Source organism: Dromaius novaehollandiae, chromosome 10 (genome assembly GCF_036370855.1).
Source record: "Dromaius novaehollandiae isolate bDroNov1 chromosome 10, bDroNov1.hap1, whole genome shotgun sequence".
NCBI classification, from domain to species: Eukaryota; Metazoa; Chordata; class Aves; order Casuariiformes; family Dromaiidae; genus Dromaius; species Dromaius novaehollandiae.
In genome coordinates, this window is record NC_088107.1 from 19,457,633 (window position 1) to 19,483,574 (window position 25,942).

Sequence of the window (25,942 nt, forward strand, 5' to 3'; positions counted from 1 at the left end):
CCTGTCTTCAACCATCACAACAAAGCAGACACTTTTTTTGCAAGAGCACTCACTAACTACTACAAGCTTCAACTCCCATTCTGCCAGGACAGGAGTGCTTCTTTGCAGTTGACTACCTAGACCATTTAATCACACCCCTCACTGGTAGCTCAGGACAGAGCAACAAACTGAAGGCAAACTTCATAGTGGGGAAATGAAGCAGCTTTTTTTAAAATCATGAATTTCCTGTCAAGTCACTGTTGGGTAAACTTAGCTGCATAGCATCTGCAGCAAAACATGCAGACATATGTGACTGGAGGAGTCAGCTCTCTATTTTCTAAACCAGGCATTCAATTTAGATTTAATAAGACAGTAATTGCACATTAAGTATTCATTGATTACCTAAAATATATTTATTAAGAAATAACAGCTATGTCACACAACTCTGTCAGTTATTCACGTATCTATTACAAAGCTGTTAAACAGCAATAAATGTTTATCTAGAAAATTAGCATTCAGCTAACATAAAATACACATCCTATTAAATCTAAGTGAAATACATGCTGAAGACAATTAGAGCTCCTGTCTGCTTGCCTCAGTTTTTCTGAGCAATGCTGTTTTCTTCATGTCTGAAGTCATAGCACCAAACCTTTGAATAGCAGTCTTTTCTACTGCCTTTCAAGAAATCTCTCCTGGAGCCTCATTTGGTTGGTGACAGCACATCAGCCTTCACAGCTCTTGTACAGACAGGCTCCCAGGCAACTTGCTTCCACAGGCAGCAGGGCTGTGCTCCATTTGCTATTCTTGAGATTGTTTGATTTTATTTAGTGTAAGGACTGCCTACATAAAAATCATAAATAGTCTTTGGGAGAGGGAATTCCATCCCCACTCCCAAGGAAATGCCCTAAACACAGACTCCTACCTTGTGGGCAGCACACAGAGCCTGAAATGCTGCAGGTGGCAGTTTTAAAGGCAAGTGGAAAAGTAGCTGTGGAATTGATAGCAGCTGAGCTGAGGCTCTGAGAATGCTAACTTTAGATGGAAAAGGAATTTGTGTTGTATTACATCGTTATTTAAACATTAAGACTAATAAAGAACACACATGCCTAGGCTGGGTACAAACCAACAAGAAAAATATAAAGGGAGGTGATATTCCATGAAGTGAAGAAAATCCCATCTCTAGGGATGAATTTTACAGAAATAAAAATAATACTCGAGACATGTCCAGCCTGGACCAAAGACGATAGACTTCTGACCACAACAGAAAACAAGAGTTGGCAGCAGTCTGAGGAAGGACACCAAGACAAGCATCAAAAAGGAAGAGACTGAAAATGGAGTGGAAAAGCCCCAGTGAAAAGAGCTCTACACAAATAGGAAATACCAAACTAACACACATACAAAACAGAGACTTCACTCTCAACATTTTCTTTAGACACATAGAATTGCTTTTTAGACACAAAAGAGCTACTGGAATGAAATGAGGTACATTCTATCCAGTGGGCACTCCCTGAAATCACATCTGAAGCACCTATGTAGGGCAGTATAATGAAACATCTATTTCTGCTGCTCCCAATTTATCAGTTTTCTGGGTAAGTCCAAAACTCCTACAGACTCACTGGCCTCCTGCTGCAGCAATTAATTCACTTTTCCTACTAAGCTATTAATTAATTTTAAAAAGCCCTTGTTGTTCCGTAATGCATATACATCATTAACATCAGAGAATTCTTTTACCGCATTATCGTTTATTAAAACACAAACTCAGAAAAAGGAAATTAGAGAGAGTGGAGGTTATAAAGGAAAAAAAAACCAGAGATGTGTCTGGAACATAGGCATACTCAGCCATGGAAATTCTGTTTGAAGCCTCGCTGTCTGTTTTATTATGGATTCCATAGGCAGCTTCTAATTTAGTGCAGCTGTTAACACTCCTGCTACATCAAAAATTCTCTCTGCTGAACTTTTGTAGAGGTTTTTGTGTTACACAAGTATGAGTTCCAATTTCACAGTTTCCTAATTATGGTGTTGCAGTTCTCATTTGTACTGTAAACCTGATCAGATAAAAAAATAATAGTCATTTATAATTTTTGGTAGTACTGTTTTTACTAGCCACTGCATTTACCCAGTGTGACAAAAAAGATGTGGAATAGCTTGGTCAGTAACCAGCTTTGCAAATTGTTTCTAGGCGTATTGCTGTGAAATGCTGTATATTATAGCACCTTCTGTGACAAACCACTGTGTAAAAGCTTTGATCTTCAATTTCCATTCAAAGTGTTTATACTCATTTCCTTCAACCATATACTTTAAGAAAATTAAGATAAACAAATACCTCAATTACCAACTAATGAAGGGTAAAAACCTACACGAAGAATTAACCCACTAAATGAACATGTAAAGATTTTAATAGCAAACGAACTCCAAGTACTTAAGAAAAGGCTTATTGATTAAACATCTCTGATAAAAAGATAGATTTGTTTTTCTTGTATATGTTTACAAACAGCCACTTTTTCTTCCAACTACATCCACAGTAGTGTTTCCCCTTCCTTTAACATACCTCATTTATTTTAGACAAGACAATTCATACCCTCTTTCAGTGGTTTAGGGCCCCTCTGAAGCATTTGTTCTACAAAGTGACATATTGTGACAAATCCAATGATAATGGGGGAATGTGGGGAATCTGATAGAAATATTTTACTCCTCATTTTCAATAACAAGAATAAAAGAGTAAGAGAGACACCTATCAAAAATTGCACTAAGCAATTTATTTGGGTTGAAACACAAGCAGTGCTTTTTCTTTCCTTGTTCCCCTTGCTCTTACTTTTGCTTAGAGCAGGCTTGTTATTTTTTTCTTCATTTTGCTTTATATTGTCAACGGAGAACAGAGTTCCTGAGGAGACAAACAGGGGGTAAAGAAGACAAATCTGTCTCCTTTGTGTGAGAGCTGTAGGCCAGAGTTATCAACTTCTCTGCTATTCAAGACAGATTTGCATATCCAAGGCCACCCGAGGCAGAAAAGGCATTTGGAGTCTGATTTTTCCACAAGAACACATCAGGGAGCAAAGCAAAATGAGGAAACTCCAAAAAAGATCCAAGTAACTACTCAAAAAAAACCCACAAAACTTTGTGGAGGGGAAAAAACTCCCATTCAAAAATTTCTTTCTCAAAAAAGAGACATTTTATACACGGAATGTCCAAATATCCTTATTAAAGAAACTTCAGGGACAGCAACTTGGCACAAGAACTCCCAACTGGCATCCATGCTGTTTCTGTCTGTATCTTAATACAACACTATTTCTCTGGACACAGGAATCAAGGATGATGGAGCAGCAAGTCTGCAAAACAGGCTGGTTTACTTTGCAAGCAGTCTTGTATCTTAACTACAGTTTGGTGATAGAAAAAAACAATCTGAAAACACAGATATAAAGCCAGTACGGTGTATACCTTATGTGTCCACTGTACCATCATTTTCTGCTCCAAAATACTGGGGAAACATCACTGGTGGGAGGTAAGAATCCAATATAGTATCACTGGAGTCCAATATTAGCCAGTATTATCCAATATTCCTATTTACAATACCTGTCTTCCTAAAGACATAAGTATAATACTGGAATTAACTGATCACATAAGGTCAACAAAGTAATCAGTTAAATTACTTTTAGAAGTGCTCTTAGAAAAGTCACAGTTGATACAAATTAAATTAAAGCTAACCTTTCATTGGGAATATGTATATGACACACATGATGCTATGGCGGCATCATATACATCCAATACTTCTACTGACTAACAAGAATTAGTGGCTAATCAGCTGCTAATCTCTTCTCATATAACCCATTTTTCATACATACACACTTTCTTTAATCTAACACAAGGCTGCTCCTAGTCTTAACTTTCTCACATTTCCTCAGACAAGCATTTTATTTAAATGGAAAAAGCTGTCTCCTAGAACGCCATAGGAGTACTTTGCCAATCATGGTACTATTAAACTTGGATAAAGATAGGAGAATCTGATTCCACAATAGACCATCCAAATATAGGTCCTGATTCTCTTCCATTATCCGTAATGAACAGGTCTTATAAAATCTCCTCCTTGATTTCAACATAAGGTAATGTATCATAATTGGTTCCCAATCTAATTAATATTATCTATAGCTATCTACAGACCTGGAATACCATTCAACTGTCCAAAGATTTAAAAAAAAAAAAAAAAAAAAAAAAGAGCCTCTTTCTTAACATATCATGAAACAGCACACTATGGAATAATACTCAGCAAAAAGTAATATACAAAACTGAAACTGCTTTCAGCAATTAAAAATAGAAGTCCTGAGACTACAGCTTTCTAACTTGTGAACTTTTGAGTTAAAAAAAAAAAAAAAAAAAAAAAAAAAAGGCTGTGGATGTAACAAATTTCCCTTAACCTAAGCAGTAGCTTCACAAATTAAACACCTCATAGAAACTATTAGACTTAGTCCTATCTGTATAACTGTCCATGTTGTATGTTAGCAAAATCATATTCCATTAATTTAATAATTTATTTATATCTATTTTCCAAAGGAAATGAGGAATTTAAATTTGCCAAAGTAGAAACTGAATTTAATATCTTTACCCATGCTGCCAACATCTCCCATGGATTTAGAAATCCAGTAGTTCAAGTGGAGGTTTCATGAGGAATATTGACTGCTTCCTGAAATCTAGAACATTTCTACTCATACCAGCAAGATCCGTGAAGTACTTCACATTAAGCCATATTTGCACACTCAGCTGCAAACACTGCCTGCACAATGAAATCACAGTAGTCAAGCTGGTGATGGCTTGTGTGTTTGAGCTAAATGGTAGTAGGTAGGTACAAAATCTATTAAAAAAACTGTTTCATGTGAGTTGTTAGTGCCCATTACTACATATGAAGGAGAATACTGCACCTTCAAAATACTTATAGAAAGCTAGAAAAATCAGCTGCCGGAAGTTTTTACTTCTAGTCTTTCAGTTCAACCCAAAGAGTCAATCTATTTGTCCTGGGTTTTTTCAGTTTTAGAGGGTATACAAAGCATTTTCCTTGTGCCTTCTCTGTACACTATTATTTTCAGACTTAAGTAGACAAAAAATGCACACAGAAAGAATCTGACTTATCTGAGGCAATTATGCCCAACTCTCTCCTTCAGGAACTGTCCAAATTAAAAGTATCACACTAAGTCTCTGCATTTCATACAATAGATTTTACTTTAGTGTAACATTTAGGGTAGATTACTATCTGTTTGCAACACATAGTAACAGAATATCAGCTTTCTATTAATACACAAACTTTGCACATAGATGTTGATTCCAAACTGCCAGCACTAAATTTATCCTTAACAATAACAAAATAAAAAGTCTAAAATTAAAGGCATCAGCATAACTGGAGCAAACATAGATTAAATTACCAAATTTGAACAAAGATGTTACCATGGTGAACAACAGGATCTGGGTCAGAGAAGCACCAGGTATGCACTACAGTTCAAAAGCTATAATAGTAGAGCTATGTCAGCCTATTCCCAAATAAGCTTGACTTAAAACAAAAAAAAAACTTTTTTAAAACAAATACATTTGTTTCTGTTCATCTGCATTTTGGGTTTTAGGTTTTAGTAGACTCTTGGGTCAAATTTTTCAAGTATTTCTCTATCATGAATGAGCTGTGAAACATCATTAAAAATAGCCATACGCAATAAAGAAAAAGAAAATTATGAGCCTCACAAAATCACCTATCTACATGGGATAGAAGTGGAAGAAAACAAAGAAAAATACAACAAAATACTCAGAGAGACATGAAAATAAATGCCATAAGAATTCACAGTCTGACACACAGTTTCAATGGTTTCCTATAATCAAAGAAATATTAATGCTGCTAGCTTAGTAACAAATATTCATGTCAATGTAAGATGACAGGTTTGCTGTATGATATACATTGGCTAGTAAAAAATGAAGAAAAGGCAGTAGAGCTGTACTCTTTCCATTGTCTGTTGCCACAAGGGTTAAAGGAGATGTGTGCAAGAGGATGAGAAACAGCAGCAGAACAGTGTAGAAACTTTGACCAGCTCAAGCCTTTCTTCACCTATCTATACAACACATTTGCTCTCATAATGGCATTTCACACATGTTACATTAATTATTAACATAGGACTAAAATTAGACCTGTTCTCTCTCAGAAGCGCCATAGAGTTGACACGACTGAAGCTAGATTCCTCCCTGGGGACCCAGACTGGATTCCCCTAACATATTTCCTGTCTTCAGGATAGCAGTTGCTAGAAAAGCTGTACATGGCCCATAGCTCCTACGACCAGTCAGAGGGCAGGGTAGAAACTGAAATCTAATGTGGGCACTACTTTGCAAGCCTACAATGCATTCAAGAGCAGCAAAACAAAAACAATCATGTAACTACCATAATCGGTTGTTAAACCTGCGAAATGACTTCAAAGTATCTTCTAGCTCATCAAGGAAAGTCTAAGCTCTATTCTCACCCCATCCACTTAATAAGCATTATGACTTTCTGGTTATTACAAGACTCATTTTAAACAGCAGAGAGAAAATTCAGCAGCAAATCTTTGACAAAAACAATCAAGCCTCAAATAAGGCTGTTTTTCAGGAAAAGAGAAGCAAAGAGCATATATATAACATTTGCTCCATAGATACTTACCACTTGTTTAGGATAAAGGATAGATCATAGTGCCAGATGGTAAAATTGCTCAAGTGCCACGAGCCATACCCTCAGAAGTACACAGGACACTCACAAAACAGACAATATTTTGAGGTAATCTGGCTTAGTTGCAAGCAACCTAGTTCTTGCTGTAAATTAAAACAAACGAGAGTTTGTAGGTGTAATAATGCAATCTTACTGGTTTTGTCTCTGCTTACTATGCTTAACTTTCAGTGCATCTGATTATATACCCCAGGACTTTATCAGTGGATTGGTTCCATTCCAGGAAGTCTTCTGTGCTGCACTTGGAGGAGAAGCCGCAGGAGAACATGGATCCTGAAAGGCAATACATGCCCTGGCTTGCTATCGGTGTCACTCTTACGGCTCTTCCAACCTATCCTTCAAGGAAGAGGAAAGCAGTTATTCATCCTTCCTGGCCCAAGGGCAACCTGTAGTGATTAAAGCAGTCAGTGACTTTGCAGCTACAGGAAACCATGCAAAACATCAATCAACTATGATGTTTAATTCTTCTTTGAAAATGGGGCTGCAGTGTACAGTTGTGGATGGTTGTATGTTACAGTGCATATCTGCAGAAGTACTAATCCTTATTTTTCTAGAGCCTTTTGAAAAGTGAAACTCTGGCTGCTAAATCATTAAAGAGGCTTTTGAAAAATGTTACTAGAAAGCAATACTAACCTGCCTTAGCTATAAAACAGTGTACATAATGGACAGTTAAGTCTGATGATAACAGTCTGTTCAGGCTAACCTGAGTCAATCCTTTTCTCTCTGTGTTCAATACCGAATGGATTTCTTTCTGTATAGCATATAATTTCTGGAATTGGTCAATTCTGTGATACCTTTTAAATATCACCAATCAAGTTCCTAAACTAAATACCACTCTTCTCAATAAAAGGAAGTCAAATAATTGGCCATGCCATTATACAAGAACAGACAGTTTTTCAGCCAATGTAAATCAATATGCTCTGACGTGACACAGTTTTACACCTATCCTGGATTTAGCCTAATAATTTATTTGCTAGAAGAGTCTCCTGTAACATTTGCCAAGTGCTTTTAAAAACATTATCTCACCTAGATCAGCAAGCAAGAAGTTGGATGGTGGCTGACTGACATGGTGGCTGGAGATTCTAAAATTCAGTCAAGAAGTATCTAGTTCAAGAATCAGTGAAATGGTACCACTTTCCCTCCCACATGCCCTTTTAGATTATAAAAATGCAGGAATTTAATCACTACTTAATACAGTTTGGATATATATAAGATATTCTTCTCAAGCTAATGCAAATATGCAGTTTCCCTAGTTCTTCCCCCCTTGTTCAAATACAAGCCTTTTACAAGCCTTTGCTTAACAGCAGCTGTTGAACATAGTATGGGGAGAGTTCGAAGATTTGTCTAAAATCATTCAGTTGTAATGTTGTTTCAAATATTAAAATGTTTAAAAATACAGAGTAGAAAAATATTAACATGTTTTTAAATCATGTCTTTTCTAAGCTCAAATGGATTAGCAGCAGATTTGAGATAATTAATTATAATTACAAGTTTCTAAGGGAAATAAGGCATAATAGACTCATTAACTGAAATGTTACATTTGTTCTATGTTTGATTCTCAGATTACTGTAGGACAGTAAAACATTTGTTAAAATTTTTGGGGGGGCCAGACACCTTTACTTACGTTGAACGGTTGCTCTCTCCATAAGTAGCACCAACTAACTTCAAAGAAAACCCCCTTGGGCCCTTAATTAGACATTTTTCAGCCCATGGAGGTAAAATTCCTTGCTTCTCAGACAAATTCTGTGGTCTCTATTGAACTTAAGTCAGTGGGAGCTTTTCTCTGGGAATGACCATAGAATTTGGCCTCACAGTTACTTCCTGATATTCTCTTGACTCCTGAACAAAAGATTTACCACCTAACAGAATATCCAACTAAACAGCATATGTTATTTAAGAATGCACAGTTTTGCAATAGTTAATAAGAGCCTAAATTATGTTTTTAATTTTTCAACTATCTTCTGTTTGCTGCTATTGCTAAGCACAGGAATATTTTACGTCCTCATTTCATTAGGGAGACGTAAATGTCATTGAACTCCTTATGAACCGAATACACAGAGAACTCACTGTAGCCATTAATATACCAAATACATAGAGAACTCCACATAGCTATTAATAAAACTCTTCACACAAACCTCAGCACTCACATTCTAGCAACATAAAAGCTGTCTTTTGGTGCATGCAAAAGATGATACCTGCTCCCCACTTTGATATAGTTGTATCATTGTTCTCAGTTTGAAAATCAAGTGAAACTGAAGATGCAGGTGTGAAAAAAAAATAGCTGCAAAAATGAGGACCCAGCTAAGTAAAAAGGGAATGACTATTTTATGGTCCCTTGAGCACTCAGGAAGTTCTGATGCACCAAAAGAGAAATTAAATAACTTTTCACTTTGTCTCTATGCTATAAGAACAATGCCCAGTAAGATTATAGATAGGAGAGTGATAGGTCCAGCAGGGATTTCTACCAATTAAGCTTCTACACTCTGGGGTGCTAGAGGTGATTTTGAACCATGAGTTATTTTTGCACACTCCATGGGCTGCCACAAAAGGACTATATTACGAGTAATGCTGCAGGCTTGGCTCAGAACTACCATGCTTTCCTGCAACTCCAAACATTTAATAAGATTTCAGTCAGAGAACTGAGAACGCTCAGGTCTATAATACTCTTCTATCAAAAAGATGATAGGAGTGCTTTAACGTACCCAAACTTTACATTTTTTTCAGTCAAGGAGGAGAGCAAAAAGGAGTACAATGTTCAATTAACAGACACAGCTCTACGATGCTAGAGTCTGTTCCACTGTATAATCACTGTTTTCTCCTACATGCCACCTAGTGTCCCAAGAAGCTTCAACTTACTATTTGTTAAAAATACCTATAGCTAAAATTCAGCTTTCAGATCACTTTTTTTACTCAAAGGCACTGGTTTTATCTATACTGCACACAAATAACTACAGTAATTGGGGTGTCTGTATTATACAGCTCACTTCCAGTAACATCACTTCCCCTAATACAGTAAACTAATTTTGATTCTGTGTTTCATTGTATTATGAATTTCACTGTATTATGAATACCCCATTTTTGTAGATTGACGATTCAAACACAGTCCTACGCAGATGCAGACAGGTTTCAACAAAGATTATTTTCATTGGATAGTTCTACAAGTCCACTAGATTCAACTCCAAGTATGAGTTTATGTATCCACAGACAGAAAAATATAAATTAACCAAGTGTGGCATTTATCTTTAATATTCCAGATCATCTTCAGAGGACTAGGATCATGAGGCAACTATCGTACTTTTTTTCTTGTAGGGAGCAAAGGCCTGTATTTGGCATAGCAACATTTTGGCTTAAGTTTTAAGCATCTTCTGAAGCTCACCTCTTCAGCAAAAAAGTGTAATTCATGATAATATAAAAGCTTGATATGATAAGCATGAGCTTAAATTATTTTTAGATTCTGGTTTTACATACAAGACCAAAGCACACTGACAGTTATTCAGCTTACCAAAAAGGGAAAGACTAATGGGAAAAAAAAAACAAAACCAAAAAAGACAAAAAAAACCCTGCTTTGATGCAAAACTATTTAAAGATGAGAATATTTTCTATCCAGAGACTAATAATACTGAAGCAAAAAATATACTCAAGATCATAAGATAGATTCAGAAAGTTGCCTTTATTGCAAATTTCTATTAGGAAAGGAGGCATGGAATCAGGTATCTGAAATGAAGCTGGGGATCAAGCCGACCAGCCTGCAACTGTCAAGTTTTTAATCACAAAATGCAGTTTCAAGATACATGACAGCATTTATGAATAAAATCATTCCTAAGCTATGCAGAAGAGAGAAAATAATCTTAACCATTCATGCACATTAGCCAGTTATAATTTCCACCTCTCAGAAATGCATTCAAATTGGGATCAATTTAGAAAAAAAAAAGGAGAATCAAACAGAATGTGTTTACATTTTCCATTTTTCACAGCGTTTTCTAGCTTTATTTTCTCTTTTTTAATTTTAACTGAAATCTTAAAGAGTAATTTAGTCTGCTGCTCAGCCTAAGAATCATTTTCAGGGAAAAACATGTCAAAACCCTACCACCAGTAATTTTAGTGTTTTTCCTATTTTCTTTTATTCATATCGAATATTCACATGTAGGCCCACCCCTCTTTGCTATATAATATGATTCCTAAAGCCAGTAAGAGGAACCTGCAGATCCGTTGGCATTCATGTTTGGCCTGCTGCCTGAAGAACAAAAACTACCTCAGTTAGTTTCAGCTCAGGGCAGTTGTACTAAGTTGATGCATAAAACTAGGCTTTTCTCCAGTTAAACAACAATAATTTGTTTCAGTTTGATAGGTCCGTCTAAATAATGGTGTCATCAGTAAACATCTGGCTTCTTCCTAGCAGATTAGGCCTCCAATGAGGAAAGTGTGTTTATAATTCTAATTTGAAACACAGCACATTAATATGCTGATTCTCATAATGTTTGCCTTAACCTGTTTGGAAAAATTATGACTACAAATATCTTGTACACAACACCTCTAAACTACCAGCTTGTACAAACAACACAAGAGCCGATGCAGTCTCATACAGATGATTAGAACCACTTCAGAGGCAATCATGATTAGTGGTTTGGCTTGAAGCCATATTTTACACATAAACAAAGCATCTGTTTCTGAGTTCCTGTCCCAAGCTAATAGACCCACCTCCTCTATTACTAATAAGCACATTCAAGAGAGCCAGATGGCCTATATGAAACAGCCGTGGCTTTTTCCTGAGCTAGGCAAACCAGAGCCATGGAACCAGAGTTGGCTCCAAATCATATTTCCTTGGGCTCTAGGAGCCAGTAAGATGACACATAAACTGGCTCCACAAAAGAAGAATATAAATGCTGGTGCCATCCATTATTTAGAATTGGTGTGAGGCCAACATCTGCCCCTCCAGATGATCCTTTCATGTAGGTACAAGGAAGGAAGATGAAAAGTACAGTGCACTTCTGCAGAAGTTGGTGTATTGCAATGCAGACTGTCGTGATTCCTTGTGGGATTTTTTTGCAGACTTCGCAAATCCCTGCCTGCAGCCAAGCAATAATGTTCATCCGTCTTTGCTGTATGTTGTACGTACTTGACAATTGGGTGGTTTTACATATTTAATAAAAGTGTCGTATTTAATTAGTGGAACTGGCCTTTAAAATGGATCTTGTGCTTCTTAGTAGCAACTGAAAATGTTGAGAGCCAAACAGAGCAGCACTTGGGTGGCTCAGTTCTAAGATCTCTTTCCTCTCCTGTGACCCAAGTTCACATTTAACCAGTGCAGTTTCTAAGTAGATTAGAATCAAGACACTCCACAAGCCAAGGAGTTAATGCTGCAGGGAAACCCATAATTGACCTGACCTAGGAAAACTATTAAGAGAGAAATCTCTTTGTATTTTCTTTAGAAGCAAACAGACAGGTGGCAGTTAGCGACAGGGAGAGGAGGCCATTTAGGTTGCCTGCCCCATCAAACCACATGTATAAAGAGAACTTCAATTTCCTCCTTCCACTATGATGCATAGGGTGCTTTGTTCCACTAAGCTGATGATTGAATTTCAGCAGAATGTATGTCTGCATGAACTATCAAAGACAATTCACTACACCAGGAGCAAATCAACTTCACTCTAAGAGCAGTAGCAGGTCACATCACCCCTGCAGAAGCAAGGAAGTTTGGCAGAGATAAAGGGACTCCATAAGGCTCAGACCCCCTCAGAGCAGTGCAGCCACAGTGAGCATGCTTCTTGCGTGCTACTATCCCTAAGCTACAGACAAAAAATTCTTTACTTCTGCCTCATGGGGATACCAGTAGATTTGCAAAGTGATAAATCTCTTCAAATACAGCAATCTTCCCCCCCACCCAGCCATCACAGACAGAGAAATGAATCACTGCAAGAGGGAAAAAAAAAACCTCATTGAAATGTGCTGAAACAATTGAGGCCTGTCATTCCTTGTCATTAAAAGCAGGTTCCACTGTAGTTACTGAAGCTCTCTGGGATCTCTTGGGATAAAAGACAGAATAGAAATGTGTAAAATATTGTTCTTAATATATCTTCCCGATACTGTCAGTCTTGTGAGCTACACATACAGGACATTCCTTCATTTTAAAGGAAAGCCCTGAAATACAGTCAAATTTCACACACCAAATCAAGTGCAATCCTGAATCTGTGTCACTGTCCACATTATCGGCTGAGAACTCAGCTAGACGTTCCTTCAGAGCACAACTGAATTAGAGGAAAGTGCATAACCAGTATCTTCCTGCTACCGCTAGGATTTCAGCTGTTTTTGCTTGAAGGCATTATGTTAGTAAGGGTAAGCAGGAATATAAAACTTGAATTAAAAAAAAATCCCTTTCTGCATTCCCAGAAATGTAAGAATGGACCACCTTATACATATGGAAGGAATGAAAGACATAAGCAATACCAGGTAATATTTTTTTCCACTTAATATTTTGAATTTCAAGTATGTGAGTTCTTGCGCAACGCTAGGGATTTTTAAGGGGGTAAAAGGGAGCTTTTGTTTGTTTTTCCTACTGAAGGGTAGAAAGAAAGAGCTAAGGAGAAAAGGGAAGAGGAGAAAAATGACCTGAAAGAAAAATGAACCTCTGATTTCAAGAGGCAAAACAGTTTCCAGTCCTCGCACAGTTCATATAATTGATAAAATAAAACATACAGCACTGACACCAAGCACTATTTACTTAGATGTTATTAAGATTGGCATATTTATGGAAGCTTTACCCAAATAATTTATTTGGAATAAATCTTTGGGCTGAATTCTACCCTCTGAGAAAGTTGCTTTAACAGGACAGTTTGCGACAAAGACTTAATCCAACAAACACTGCCCTTTCCAAAAGATGCCAGTAGAATTACCAAAGTTCTTGCAATAATGCACAGCTATAAGCTCACCTGAATCTGCTACTTATGGAAAGCATACTGTTCATTTCCATAGAGGATGAAATTCTCTGTACCCCTACTGGACAATTACAGCGTGACAAAGATGCTGCCCTCGCATACCTCCGCCACTGTGCCCTACTCTACCAAAGAGAGGTTCCTCCTGTGTGCCACATTCAGTCCTCATTTCCTCTGAGACTGATCACGGGAACTTACCAGGTTCATCAACAGCATGTGAATTATCAATTTAATGACAGGCGGACTTATGTGCCAATCTCAATATGTTGCCATTTTTTAGAGAGGCCTTCAAACTTTATTTACCCTATTAATACTTTGGAACAAGAACACACTAAATATATTGTGAAACAGGGCAGAACCAGGCATTCTCTCTCCTTTTTAATTTAACAGTCAAATCTCCCTATTTGCTTATTATCCCCACCAAATGCTAACGCACAATTTATTTAATGCCTCAGTTTTGTGTGTGTTAGCTCACAACACAGCCGAGTGCCCCTTGTGAGCAAGTGCCCCATTTGCACATGTCAAGCATCCTATTCTATCTAGCCCTGTCCCAACTGCTTAATGTCTGAAACAGAATCATCCACTATGTTCTTATCTAAACAGCTAATTTAATACCTTTGGACAAAAGGGGTGTAGTGTTTTGGTGAGCTCCCATGGGCCTAACTACCACAAAGAGGGGCTTGTTGAACACACACATAAAAAAGGAAGAGATAGGAGGCAGGCGGTCTGATCTTTATGACTCACTGATTATTCTATCAGTAAGTAGAAGCATAAATCTAGCTCCTGACCTAACAAAATACTATTTTATTTCCCTTTACTCTATATTTTTTCTTTTATAGCCAATAAAACATTAAACATTACAAAAGGTTATGTTCTCAACAATATTTTCATTAAATGACAATAAATTTTAAGTTGAGTCAAGTAGAGGTTTCAGCAGTAGCTACCCTGACAGTTGTTTGACACACTTCCTGCAATTCACTCTGAATACACTAGCGCCACTAAAATCAAGAAAGCCCATCCAGAAAATCTAACACTGAATCTGAAGCAGTCTAATGACCCTCTTAATGTCCTAATGGCAAATCTATACACTAATGCAAAGCGGAGCTCTTTTTCAATGATCTGGTATAGTATTTGTTGTGGAAGGTAAAATTGCTGCCTCAACCCTTGCTTTCTGAACATCTTATCCCAAAATATCCAAATCAGTTTTCAGCCTTCTTGGCTGACTTCCCTGGGTTTTAGATCAGGGCTCTAAAGAGTTGTCCAGATTTTTATTCCAAGTGAGTTAAGGAGGGAAAAATTATAAGATTTGTAGCGAGGCAGGGGAGTGGGGGGGGGGGAGGGGGAAAGCGAGATGAAAGTGCTTCAGAAAGATCAGAAAGGCAGCAGAGACAAAAGTATTTTGTCCACTGCAAAGCTAAGGTCTCCACCTTCCAGGCTATATGTGTACGAAAGACAAGGAGGGTGGACAAGGAGTCTGAAAAAACTCTATGAATTTTACGGTCCATCAGTTTGGGGAAGAATGGCAGAACATGCAATTGTTTTGCATCGGATCCAGAGATAAACACCCAGAACCACTGGAAGCAGACTTGCCAAAGCTTGCAGACAGGACAAAGAGCCCTGTCGGGACAGACATTGCAGGCCAGGCAGGACAGATCTCCCATCACAACACAAACTTTCCCCAAATGTTCCAGGCTAGAGAACTTGCTCAGTCACCAGCTGTTCTGTTCATCCCATCAAGCACTGCAACTTGAACTGCTCATTCTCAGGTGCCAGGTCTCAAGTTTTCAGATATACATATGTCCTAGTGCAACCTAAGTCCAAGATCTGCAGCTCAGACAACTATAAAAGTACTGGACCACATGGGAAAATAAGTTCAAATAAACAGGCTATGAAAATTGGATCAAGGCTGCAAAACACATTTCCTAGGCAGCATCTGAGCTGAAACACAATCATTAATGGTCATCAGCCATGATGAACTCAACCTGGGAACAGAAAATATTAAGGAAAACAGCTCATCACCTATTTTAATAAGTTTGATATATCAAGATTTACTTAAGAGATATGCTTTTAATACAGGAAGAAGAAAATCATCTCTAATTTAAAAGGGAAACGGAGGCACAGGTAAGCTAAGTGACTTATCCGGAGTCACACAGTAGATGAAGGACAATAGGGGAACTGCAGTCAGAGAATGCTGTCCCGCAGAGTCTTCCTTCTAACAGTAAGTCCAAATTAATTCATTTAAACTCAGAGAACAGCACATCCTAGCAAGACTGCTTTACAATATGCAGTCATGACTACACTAGGAAAATGTAGAAAATGTTAGCTAGCATTATAACTTTATTGGGGTGGGTATATTTATAAACACATTAAGTACTGGACTAATCCCAAATCAATGAGCATTTTAAAATGCAATTCATGTCTATTTATAATTGGTGAGGAGTCATATGATCCTTTTAGTTATTTTTTTCTAAAACAAGGCTTTGTAGTGGCATAGGAATATGTGAAGACAAAGATGAACCTAGCAGACAGAAAACCTGGGATCAAACATTCAACATATCTGCAAGCCAAGTTTGTCCTGTTTTAGAGAAGCTCTGGACTGATCAACAAGTTGCATTTGATTATATGTAACAATTTTTAAGGTGCTAACCCTAAAACTGGAATGTTAATTCATCCTTCAGAGAAATGAGAATAAGCAATATGACACAGAAATACCATAGAAGTGCATAGTCTAGGTTAGAGCCCTCCCCAAAAAGGATCATAGCTGGTTACAGAGCTAGGAGTGAGCTGGGAGTTGACCATCTTTATTTGCAACTCTGTTTTGTACTACTTTGCACTTGATTTTGTAGATGGCAACATACTGTAGCAGACATTTTAGAGGAGAATGTATTCAATCTGCAGTGAAGCTGAGAGACTTGAGGTAAGGGGAAAGCAATTATTTTCTTGTTTATCAAGTATCACAAAAAATCATAGCTGGAACAGTAAACATGGTTCCTCAATTCATGGTAGTTATAAAAAGGTCTTTAACCTGCCAGCAATGAAAGAAAGTGACCCTTGTTTTTGAGTGAGACAGAATTGTTAAAAGGACAGAAGCAGCGCCTGTTAACAGTGAGCACGTCAGCCTGTTTCAGCTGCTTGAAAGATAGCTACCCTTGGGTCTGATTCTGCACATGCTTTCAGGAGACATTCTTAGAGTTGCCAGTGACATCAATGGGATTAGAAGTAATGAGATGTGCTGCACACAGTAGTTGAGAGGTAGCTCTACACAAGTTCTGCACAACTGTATTTAGCCTGTGAAAACCCTTGCGAGAGCACATTTTGGTTTAAGAGTATTTCCTTCTGGTTTAATCCCTGCACACATCAAAATGAGGTCAATGGAGAACTATCCTGGCTAAAGGGCCTGCAAAACTTCAAAACACAGTAAAGACCTGGTTAGGAGGCAGTCATACCCTATGAGACTCAGATATCCAAAGGTATATAGACACCTAATTCCCATTGCTAAAAATTACAGGTGTAGATCTTCAAAGATTTTGAAGTGCCTAATGCTCTGCATTGAAGATGAAAGATCCAGACCTGAATTTATAGATGACCCAAGCCAAGCATCTCGCATACTTAGACAGCTCAGGCAGGCTCTTACAGCTTAACAGACACATCACACCAAGGACCACAGTACTGCTCTTCCACCTCATAGATTTCATTTGTTTGATATATTACACACAAAACTCCCTTCTTTTCTTTCTAGTATTTAACTGTCTTTTCATATATGTGAATTGTCTGCTATTTCTCTAGTTTTAGGTCTTCTTAAAATTAATTCCTTACAGACAATCAACAGAGGTAGCTCTGCAGTCCATTCATCAAATGCTATGGTATTTTCTAAGCTTTGACCTATACTAATCCAAAACACATGCAACATGGACCATTCAAAAAGAGAGAGAGAGAGGAAAGCAGACTCCAGCTCCCCTTCGTCTGTTCTGTGCTGCTGAGTGTGAGCTCTTGCCTCATGCACACATGGGCAGTTTCTGAGTATTTTATCAGTTCATCAGTTAGTTTATCATAGTTCATTATTTTGAGCCTTTGGCTCATACTCAGTTGCAATAACCTGTTTTAAAACACTATGTTAGTATCATCACCAATTATGTATACAGTAGCTTAATTCTGAAATCTCTGCTCTTCTGATTTCTCTTCACAGTCCTGTCTTTTGTGTACAGCAATGGGGGGGGGGGGGGACAACTGAAAAAGCCAAATTCTGCCTTATTAGGTTTTTATTTTCTTCCACATGACACCCACAAAATAATACAGCTTGTCATCCATGCAGGTCTTGAACTGACAGGCCAACCCCATTCTCTTGGCAAAGTAAAATAAATTAGCCCAAGACAGAAGAGGAACAGAAAAAGGAAGAAAATTATCCCATCCACTCACTTGAAATATTTAGCATGTGACAGATGAATGCAATCAGAAAACAAAAAGCAGTTATTTTGGTGAGGTTTTTTTTCCCCTCAACTAACTCACACACACACTCTTCCTCTGCCCCAGATATAACTTAAATCAGCCTCTTCTCCCCTTGATTTACCCCAAAGCCTTTATTAAAGAAAAACCTTGAATATAAAGGGTGAAAGACCAACATATTAAAAATTTGTAATTCTAAACACATTTACAATCTGCAAGTTTGCAAAGTGCCAGAGGAAAATCCACCTGTAATCCACCATTTGCAACAACATTATGATTTATACGTAAAATAGAAAATAGCTTGTGTTGTATAGTAGTTCAGAACTACTATACAACACAAGCTATTTTCTATGTTCTTTCTTACAAGAAAAAATCTTTCTGCAGTAATGATGGAAATTAAGAATTTACAGTTCACATTAAAATCTATAATAGACCTAAAAATGCTCCCAATAGCATTTTGGGGAATGGAGAGGAAAGAGAAAAGTGGAAAAGATTTTAGATTCCCTTATATTGTACAATGGCAATTGTTGCTTTACTGACCTATTTAAGGACACTATTATTAAATATATTTGCAATAAGTTAACTACACTACTGTTTCAGAAATAAAAATTTATTGAAAAATGGAATCACAGAAAGCCTGCAAAGTAATACTCATTTAATATTACTATAAAGTCTTTCAAAATATATCTTCCAAAATATATTCTTTAGTGCTTTCTAAAACTAAAGAATTTTAGAAAAAATTTGTTTGTATTTATTTTAAAATCAAATAGTAGTAGAGTTACTTTAAGTAAGCCTTTCTTTGTCATGGAACATCATTTCAAAAACATTTCCCAGGAAAATTCAACAATAAGATGACCATTTTAGAGCAGATAATTCATCTTGATTTATTCACTTAAGTGACACAAGATATTTAAAGAGTATTCTTTCAATAATAATAGAGCAAATTTTCTTGCAGTAGTTGAGATGTTCTGTATACGTTTAGAAACATTCCCCTAAGTCTTAAAACTTATTTTCACCTAAACCATTATCTCAAAATAAATAGGTATAAAATATCCCGCTAAGAAGACTTAGCAGAGAGGAGTGGAGGATTGGCCAAATTATTTAATAGCTATTACATCAGGAATTCACAAGCAATATACTCTGTTCCACAATTAACATAACCGTATATATTCTTTCCAATCAGCCTTCTTAAGTAACGACACATGAATTTTCTACTAAGCGTTAAACAGGTTCTTAAATAAGCCATACTAAGAAAAGAAGCCGCACAACGAGTCTTTTCTTTTTTCATTACAACACTAAAAATATATAACCTGAACATAAGCAGGTCATTTCACCTAATTAAACAAACTCTTTCTCTATTAAAAAGTTTAAAACCTTCCCTGCGTGTAAACATGTCAGGCTGAGTGAGAAGGAAAAGAACCTTTGTACACATAAACAATTGTAAATATCTCCTTTAGAAAAGTTACTGGGATGGCACACGTTTTATTATCAGTAAAGACAGTGGAAATGCAAAGGGTGTGCAACTACTAGCAACTAAAGTGCTAATATGAATACAGCAAAAGATATAAGAATGTATTTAATTTTACGCAGAGAAAATGAGAATGTGTAAGTTTTCTGAGTAATTGTTTTAAATCAGGAAGCAGCAGATAATTTCACAATTAAAACTACTTCATGTTAAAGAAAGGGGAGAGAATTCTTTCATAGTTATTGTCTTTATTCACACATTCTCTGGAAGGTTGTTTATAAAAACCTTTTTCTTTTTGAAAATTCGTAACATGGTCAGTACATAAGGAATTATTTGGGTTTCCTTGGCCAAAAATTTACCATCAGAGGGCAATTATCACATATTCCAGAGAACATAAGCCTATTTACATATCCAGGAAAATATACTGAAGATGAAAGTGTATTTTTGTCATGAAGGTTTAGAGTCCTAACTCTGACTGTAAAGGGAATGTAAATGTTTGCAGAGAGCAGAGTTCAAGATATACAGCTATATACACACACACACACACACACACACACACACACACACACACACACGTTTTTAACTGTAGGAATACTTGAAGCTTTCTCTGAGCTCCCTCTCGTGAGCAGTTGTCGACAGTGCACAAGCATCACCAACAGTGGAACTTGAATAACAGATGAGTTGCAATTTCATAATAAGTTATTTGTTTGTTAATGCATCAAGCCCCAAAGAGCCTTGAAAATACCAAGCTTTGGTGCCAAAGATATTATTCATACATGGTTATCTGTCTGTAGAAGGAACAGAATATGAACAGAAAAAAAAAATCTGCTTCTGTCTGGTGCTTCCGTAGGGCTCATCACCCCTCACTGCAGTGAGGAAAAATTAAACTTGAGGAAGAGGCTTTACAGACAGTCATAGCAGTGTGTTGAGAGCAGAAAACCTGGCCCTTCACTAGCATTACTCATTCTATAAGTAAAATATGACATTTTTTTTCCATATTAATGAAATGGTATTTTAAAATCAAACACTAAAAAAAAAAAGCTTTTACCTTGTAAGAAACTTTCTTTTACTGAGATGTAAATATTGCCTTGATTCTTGACTGAACTACAATTACTTTTAATTAATCCATTTTAAATCTCAGTTTCTCACTTGCAAAACAGCTTGCATTTCTCTACATCAATGCACTGCAGTAATGAAGTATTTACTTTTGTAAGATATTTAGATGCTATGCAAATTGAGTCAAAAATCACAGAAATAAGTTTCTTTGCATCAAAGATCTAATACAGCCTACTGCAGGTCTGATAGATATTCCATATTTGCAAGCATTTTGTGATTTTTCTCTGAATTAGACATGTATAAGGAAGGAAATTCTGTATAAAAAAAGAGCATAGCCCCCCATATGCATAGCACTAGACACCACGCTGAAAACCATCAACGGCCATGCTAGAAACATCACTACCTTCTCAGTGGACGCTTAGGTCCACACTTGCCAAAGTTGTACTTCTTCTGAGCTATTCCAATCTCTGTGCTATAGAGCACGTCTGATAAAGGGAACAGTATGAATCTAGTTAAATCCTACTACTCCTACTACTTTGTTGTGTAATCTGGGACATTCAAAGAAACTGTGCCAATGAAGGGCAAAATACCATTGGAAAACTGCAAAACCATTTGTTGTCTCATGCGTCATTGGAATGGGAACTCCAAAAAGCAAACACGGTAGACTAAATCAAGAATTGACCGAAAACAAACACGCAAAGAACAGACCCTTTTTTCACACATTCGTGAGAAAGCAGAGATCTTAGAGGTATATTTTAAACACATACTTTCTTCTTCTTAAGGTAAACAGAATAACAGTGTAAATCATGTCATTATCAACAGGAAGTTTGCTTTTTTCCCTTTTATCATGTATTTATCTTGCCAGGTAGGGAAGCACTAGTAAAATGTTCTAACACTGCCAAGCATCTTTCTTCCAGGTATTCCTGACTTTCAAAGTCAAGAAGACCTGATTCTTTCAATACATTTACACAGACAGAGATCTGCTTTGCGTATTAGCGAGCCTGCAACCAAATGACAGGATCAACACCAGAGCTTACAGATTTGTCCCAGTCTGGAACATCAATAAGCCAGTACTATAAACAGGAGAATGATTTAAAAAAAAATAATAAAAAGCTTGAATTGCATAAAAGTATTTGGAATAGATACGTTTCAGCTCTTTCAAAAGAAAGAAAAAAAACAACTATAGATTCCACAGGAGACTAATCTGCTTTCTACTCCACATTTAGAGAAAATGGTCCTAGACTTTGATATCACATGCAGGTTTATTCAACTTTACTTTTAACCACTTAGAAATATTCAAGAAAGAGTGCCTGCAATTTTGAATATGCTGTAGCAGTGAGGCAGAGCATGCTAGCCATCAAATTCTAGTTGTTCATTCCACTGACTGGAAAAATGCCTGCTGTTTGATTTCTTTTATAGGGCCACATTTAAGCAAGCAAAGTTTATAGAGATGACTTACCTAATTAGATTCAAAGAGTGATTTGCTATCTCAGCAATACTTTTTAAATGTACAAATCTAGACAGAGAGGCATTTTGTAAACAGGTGTGAATGACACTGCTCCATCAGGCATTAAATTGGAGCTGCGCCTGAAAAATAGTATCATTTGTGCATTTAAGTTACCGACATCAACTGCAGCATTTCCACACCAAATACACTTTGCTGTGTAAAGCCAATGATACTTCAGCAAGATATCTCACCACTTTAATAGCAGCATGAACCAGGCTAGTTTGCTTCTCATTTCTTTTCAGGAGGGTTGATTAAAAGTCTTACAATCGTCTCCTAGGAGCAGACTGGCCTTTGAAACAGGGCTACAAGTCAGGTAACATCTAAGGGAAAACAGCTGACACTTACTGGGAGTCCTTTATTTCCAAAAAAACAACAGCTAGGAAGTGAGGAAATTTGTTTCTCTTATTACAAATATTTAATATTTATATTACAGTGGTGTCCAAGGGCTCTCTGCTAGGCAGTGTATGTATACACAAACACCCAAGGAGCATCCAGGCTTGGGCTTTGTACAGAGACAGCTGCTCCCCTTGGCCTTCACACACGAGGGCAACATCTATGGCAGAGAGAAAGGTTTGCTCTTTGTAACTTTTCCCTCAATTTGGGTATGACCTTTTAACAGTAGCAAGAGATACTGCTACAGTAAGACAAGAAGCGTGCTTTATACTGTTACTCTGCTGTGGATTGGAGGGGTACGTACAGCCCCTGTACCGCTCTCAGCTCCGTTTCGGACAGTTCAAAGTCCCCGTACCTGGGCAAGAGCCAGCCCCGTCGCCAGGATGCCGCAGGAGCTGCCGCGAGCAGCGCCACAGGCGGCGCGCAGCAGCCTGCGGAACCTTCCAGAAGCTGCCTCAGCCCAACGGCCGCCGCCCCCCCCGCCTCAGCCCAACGGCCGCCGCCCCTCCCCCCGCCGCCACCGCCCAACCGCCGCCGCCGCCCCCCGGCCCAGGCGGCAGCCGGCCCCGCCCGCAGCGCCCGCATCCTGCCGCCCGGGGCGGGGGGGAGCAGCGCGCTCTGCCGCCGCACACCTGCGTGGGGAGGAGACGGCCCGCTGCGGAGGGAGGGGAGGAGAAAGGCGAGGAATTCCCCGCTCACTACAGCGGGCAGCCGCCCTGGCCAGCCTTCTTGCAGTGCAGCGTGCCACAGCCGCAGGCTTTCTGAAGGAAACCCTTATTTTACTTCTCCCTGAGAAGCCCCACGCTGAGGGCTGCCTCCACGGCAAGGCCACCGCGCTGCTTCCCCGGGAACGGGGAAGAGCCTCCTGCAGGGCTGTAAGGCGCCGGCCGGGTACCCCCCAGCTCAGCGAGCTGCCAGTCTTCAAGCAGCAGCTCCGACATGGCGGCGAGCGCGGCTCTGCTCGGCTGCTGCGTGGGGCTAACCCGGCCCTCAACAAGCCAGTAACTATTTTAGTAAACTAAAAAAAATTGTGACTGCCGAAAATTCATTCAAGTTACGTATGTGCATGCTCACATGCATGCTCCTCCTCATCCTACACAGGCAAAGAAAATAGAGGTGGCACTCAGGTTACACTGTCACTTATTTAGAGAAACCGAGATGATGGCTTTGCGTCTCATGAGAAACTGGATCATTAGATGGGGAAGGGTTTCAAGATACGGTTTCAGCCAAGAGTAACGAATCCTGGGAAGGAAAAGAAAAAGGACACAGAGAATGGACAGCAAAGGCTAAACATGTATCAACTGTTTGCACAGTTTTTAAACTGAAGATTTGAAAAAGATGTCTCCTTAAAGTAAAAATTCAGTTTTATTTATATATTATTAGAAACATTACACGAAGAGGCGGAGTCTTTCACTAACACTTTGAACCTCTTGTATCTTTGGAATGCAAATTTCTCTGGCTTCATGCTGTTAGGGACTTTGGTAAAGCCAAGCAGAGCACTGCTACTGAGAGAAGTACAAACAGCACCAGAAAGCATACACTATCAGTGGTCTTGCAGATATAGAGGCAAGTCAAGTCAAGGTTAGCTAGGCAAGCCAATTTTTTCTAGAATTACAGTAAAATGAAGAGCAAAAAGCATGTCTCTGGATTTGGATTTCTTCCATCACAGTTTTCAGTCCTCTCCACCACACAGGTTCAGCAGTGCCCTCTGGTAATCACCTTTTGTGTCTTGCTGTAAAGCAAGGGAAGAAAAAATGCAAAATACATATGAGGAAAGAGACAAAATATGAAGGTATACGCATTATATTCTAAACTTGTGAGGTGGACAACATTTCACAGTTGGAAGCCTTGTGAGCCTGGAGGACACTTGGACAGAGCTTTACTTACGCGTGAACTGAAATTCTTTATAATTCTTGTGATATAAATGCAAGGCTTAGAAGGGAAATTTTGATATGCAAACAGTAACATGACAAAGGAAAGCTGAAGGACTTGACTCGGTTCCTTTTCATTGATGACCACAAAATCAGTAAGTTCACTGCCTACATGGTGTAGATTTGAATAAGTGACACAGCACTGAAAAGGCTTCTGTAGGTATTCTATCATCCACCAGCCTCAACACAGAATAGAGCTCTTCTAACTTAAAAGTCAAAGGACTTGCAATTGCACAGCTCAATCTTTTCCAAAAATAGTATATTTGTATTCCAAATCAGGCTTGAGCTGCACACACACATTTAATATGGACCCTGCCTTTTGTATCTTCCTGTCTCAGAAGCCAAGAGCAATACAGGAAAGCAGAAAGGAGGTATCATTATTCCCAATCCCTAGATGGAGAAAAGAGACATGGCGAAATCAAGTGACCTGCCCAAGGTCACCCAGTATATCTGATGCAGAGCTAGCGCAGACTAACGCTGATCTGGAGTGTATTGCTGGACTGACTCATGCAATGGTGACCCATGAGAACAGAAATAAAATGCTATGGTGAGGGCACCATAGCGAGGAACGTAGCCATACGTGTGTGTCAAAATTAATAACCAAACAGTGGTTAAAAGTTTTATGGGAAACGAATTAACAGAAACCTCTGTTTTATTGCTAACATAATGCAATTTTTAGCACTCCCTAATACACACTTTTTAAAATCATTTGTGTAGATATAGTAAGTATACAGTATATCCAAATAAGATATTTAGATTAAATGAAATATATTTGCCAAAACAACAGGGAAACTCTACTAGTATATGAAGAGAAGTGAGCTGCAGTCAGCTTCTGCCACATTTCTTCCCATGATGCAGAGAAAACTGAGTGCGATACTGAATGATGCATGACCTAAAGCTAATCCCTGTGTCTGCTTGCACCGGTGTTCCAAGCATGGAGCCTACTCTCAGGTGCCATCCCGAAGGTAGCTAGCACTCGCACTGATTTCAGCTCTACGCTTTCTGAGGGACAGTCCAAAAGACTAGCAAATACTTGAAAATACTTTAGAACAGAGACAGTTTTTTTGGAGGATAATTCCTTCCACTCAATCATCATATAACCAGAACCATTTTGAAAACTTACTTATGAACTTAAATTGACATTTTGTTTCAGAGTTCATAAAGGAAGAAAAGATTTGGGCTTAAGATTTTGATGCAACTACATCTCCACTAGGAAGAGTGGGGAATGTATTACATGCTGATGTGAGGGTGGGTAGAAGCCCACTTTTTAATCAAATGCACAAGCCCTTTACCTATACCCAATATTAAATAAAATCTAACACTTGTATTTCCTGCCCAAGCAAGGAAAATGGACAAAATCACTCTAGCTAAAAAGGCTACTTGTTGACCACTGGCATTGAAAGGAGCAGCAAATTAGATGATCTATTTTCATTCAGCAATTGCATAACAGATCTGTTTTTTCTTCTCTTTTGTTCTGGGGATAGGCAGGAGAAGAGATTTTTTCCTCCATAAGGCATC

At 38.2% G+C, this 25,942-nt stretch overlaps 1 protein-coding gene across 1 annotated transcript in view; it reads right to left on the bottom strand.

The window, feature by feature from the left end:
- Positions 1-23,839: 23,839 nt before the first annotated feature.
- ANXA2 (annexin A2) overlaps positions 23,840-25,942 on the bottom strand; it is a 33,315-nt gene continuing 31,212 nt past the window's right edge. The window contains exon 13 of the mRNA XM_064517495.1: positions 23,840-24,225. Within this exon, the coding sequence (XP_064373565.1) occupies positions 24,166-24,225 (60 nt within the window). The 3' untranslated portion in view covers positions 23,840-24,165. The remainder of the gene's footprint in view (positions 24,226-25,942) is intronic.